General features: G+C 34.9%; 1 protein-coding gene across 1 annotated transcript; it reads left to right on the forward strand.

The window, feature by feature from the left end:
• The first annotated feature begins 211 nt into the window (after positions 1–211).
• Positions 212–3,012, forward strand: LOC130052932 (cerebellin-2-like). The gene is made up of 2 exons (XM_056159214.1): positions 212–761; positions 989–3,012. Exons 1-2 carry the CDS (start codon positions 314–316, stop codon positions 1,396–1,398), a joined length of 858 nt encoding a protein of 285 aa, XP_056015189.1. The 5' UTR covers positions 212–313; the 3' UTR covers positions 1,399–3,012.
• The last annotated feature ends 218 nt before the right edge of the window (positions 3,013–3,230 follow it).

Genomic DNA, 3,230 nt, shown 5'->3' on the forward strand with positions numbered 1-3,230 from the left:
TCATGTTGAAGCTTTTGAATAAATTTTGACTCGTAAAAATAAAAAAGGGGGGGGGGCAGCTAATAAAGGAGCACTAAAATGACTCGATTCATTATCAAGGAATAATCATATAACCTATGTATTATTTGTCCATTTTGATGTATAGAGGTGTTATCGTGTCCCCATAAGTTCAATGAGATTAGATAGCTTACGGCATTCAGTCTGAAATTCATCGAGATGCTGTCGTCTACAATACTTGTCTGTGTTCCGTTTATCTTTGCTTTTTCATTCACGACGTTGGCGACCGATCAAATGTCCACAGCAATGACAAACCATGAGGGAGGAGAAGGGGGTCATTATACGTACCCTACAGGAGGATATAAATAATCTAAAAATAGAACAGGCTTCAACTCTACACCAACTGTCATCGACGCTTAGTCATCTGTCTTCTACTTTGTCCCAAGTGGCCGATTTACAGCATGAACAGAACGCTCTTCGACAGGAGCTAAGGAAAGAACAAAATCAGCGCCTCACGATCCAGGAAGAAGTTAATAGACTAAAAAGTAAAGGATGTCAATGTGACAATTCATCACGTAACAGTACACTTCTACCTCACGATATTCAGACTGTGAAAGAAGCGATAACATTTGATTTACAGCTAGAAATGAAACAGCAAAACGATAGCATCATGAGTGAGATGTCCAGGATGGAAAAGGATGTCAGAGACGTAAAAGCAAAGATTAGAGCAACAGCCATGACAATATCTGGGTTGGTCTCTTCAGGTAGGGATAAGGCACCTTAATTCAAATTAATTCAGTCTATTGAAATTTGATAAAAGTTTATTTTGTCACGAGTAGTCTTTTGTGATGTTTAATGTGGGTCTAGAACGCTGTGAAATTATTGATTAATGATGGACGATGGTAAAGAAGTATAAACTAGAATATCAGAGATAAAGAGAGAAGACATGTATCCACAAATTTATATTTTCCAAGTTTTTTTCCATCAAAAGTTTCAGATCTTCAAACTCAAATCTACTTTTCTGCCGGAACCATTCGTGACGTTAACAAGCAGTGGAAGACAAATGAGATAATTGTTTTTCCCCACGTCCTGGCGAATGTCGGCGGAGGTTATGATGCATCATCCGGTGTCTTCACAGTTCCAAAATCTGGCGTATATGTCTTAACGTGCTTTTTGTCGACACATTCCAGCTCAATGTACGCAAAGTTAATTTTAAACGGAAATCCTGTAGTTGGAATCACGGCCGTAACAAACGATGTCAGCGATGTTGACACTGGGGGTAACGCAATGGTGTCTCGATTTCAACAAGATGACAGAATCTGGATCCAATTCTATATAGGACATTTTTTATGGACGATGTCAGATGCTTCAGTCTCAACTTTTTCCGGATTTCTTCTTTAAAAATTACAAATTTCAAAAATTCAAAACATTATCCTTAACAGAACTGTAGAATATGCATAAAACGTCGTTTGATTCAACAATGTACAGCTATGGACCAGGTACAAGGACAATAACTGTCTAGTTTGGTCTGAAAATATTTTGCCTGACTTTGAACACTAAGTACAATTGAAATATTCGACGATCAAACAAAACATGCAAGCAAAGGAAATGCCATACATATACATACATTTTTAAGTGTTTTAAAATATATTATTTCATTTTCATATTTTATGTCGAGTGGACCACTAAATCTGCTTTTGTTCGAACATCTACTGGGTAAATACATCTTTATTATGCCGAACACAGATTACATGTATTGTATACATATATTATGTTCCACACTTCAATATACCTTATGGTTAATGACAGTAATAAAAGCATCTCAGTACACCACAACGGTAGACACCAAGTGGAAAACACGCAAACAAAACAGCATTAACTACAAAAATACACTGTTATAACAAAGTATATTTTGACACACCGGAATACTCTATGAAGGTCTATACCGTCGACAAGGAAATCCTATAAATAAAAACAAAATTGTAATTTTTTTGTAAAATTGTTTGAAAATATTATGTCAATTCTCATGTACATCCGCGACCAAAAAGTTATAAGTAAGCAAAAATGAGTGACGGAAGGCATACTATAAAACCTGGCCTGGCCCCATTGGCCTGGCCTGGCCTCAAAATTGGCCTGATCCCAATTTTGGCCTCTAATTATGCTCCATCCCAAATTTTGGCCTCGCCTCAAAAGTATATAAATGTAATTAGTATAATTAACATTTTCTTTGTTATCAAATGAGTTAAAAAGTGAGATATGTTTCCCTACTGCCCTTTCCCTCAATCCATATTACTATATATAACATATAGTACTATATAATTTAAACATGCATGCATACTATACCTGTCTATCACTTTTGCTGTATTGGGATTGGATATGATCAATTTGAGGGTTTCAGATGGTTTGATCATCCAGTGTATATTGCCATTTTTATCTTCATTCTGCAAAGGAATAGTGATAAATTTCTGATAATATAAAGTAACAAAAAAACAAGGGACGTTATTTGCCAAAATTGGCCGCGCTTCAAAAACCGATGATATTTTGCAGGTAGAAAGGTGATAATTTTCTCGTTTCATTCATATATAACATGTACCATTTACTTGTTGCTGATATTGAGAAAATAATGCTACAATATTGCATTGTTAACTCTGAAGCTATCTTTCGACGGTCGCTTTTTCGGAACGACGTCATCGATCTTATAGGATTTGCAGTCGCCTGATTCTTCTAGAATATTTTTCTAAAAGTTACAATTTTAACTTTTCATATAAAAATACTCATTGAGATCAAAGACTATTGAAAACTGGCATGCTATGGAAAATACATTATTCATTTACATCTAACTTTATTGTGGTCATAGACATTTTGCGGAAGAATTTTATGTTAATTAGAGTGAGGAAAATAATGCGTTTATTTGTCAAAAATTGTTGAGTAGAACGCAATCATATTTTCGAAGGTGCTGTTCAATGTCCTCCTATTCAAATGAAATATGGAAAATAAAATGGCTCTTGAATTTTCTTTTTCTTGGTTTTTTGTTTTGTTTTGGTCATAAATATAAACACTTCGATTAAAAACGTCGATTGAGTCTGATAAAATTACTTGTTATGCCATGTACACCAAGGATTATATAACAGGTCTGCTTACATGTGTATGCAATATACATGTTACAGTACATACGAATAAAATATGTCTGCCTGCTGTGGGTATTTACAACATATATTGAATAAAGTGTGGTA

This window comes from Ostrea edulis, chromosome 3, assembly GCF_947568905.1.
Source record: "Ostrea edulis chromosome 3, xbOstEdul1.1, whole genome shotgun sequence".
Lineage (NCBI taxonomy): Eukaryota > Metazoa > Mollusca > Bivalvia > Ostreida > Ostreidae > Ostrea > Ostrea edulis.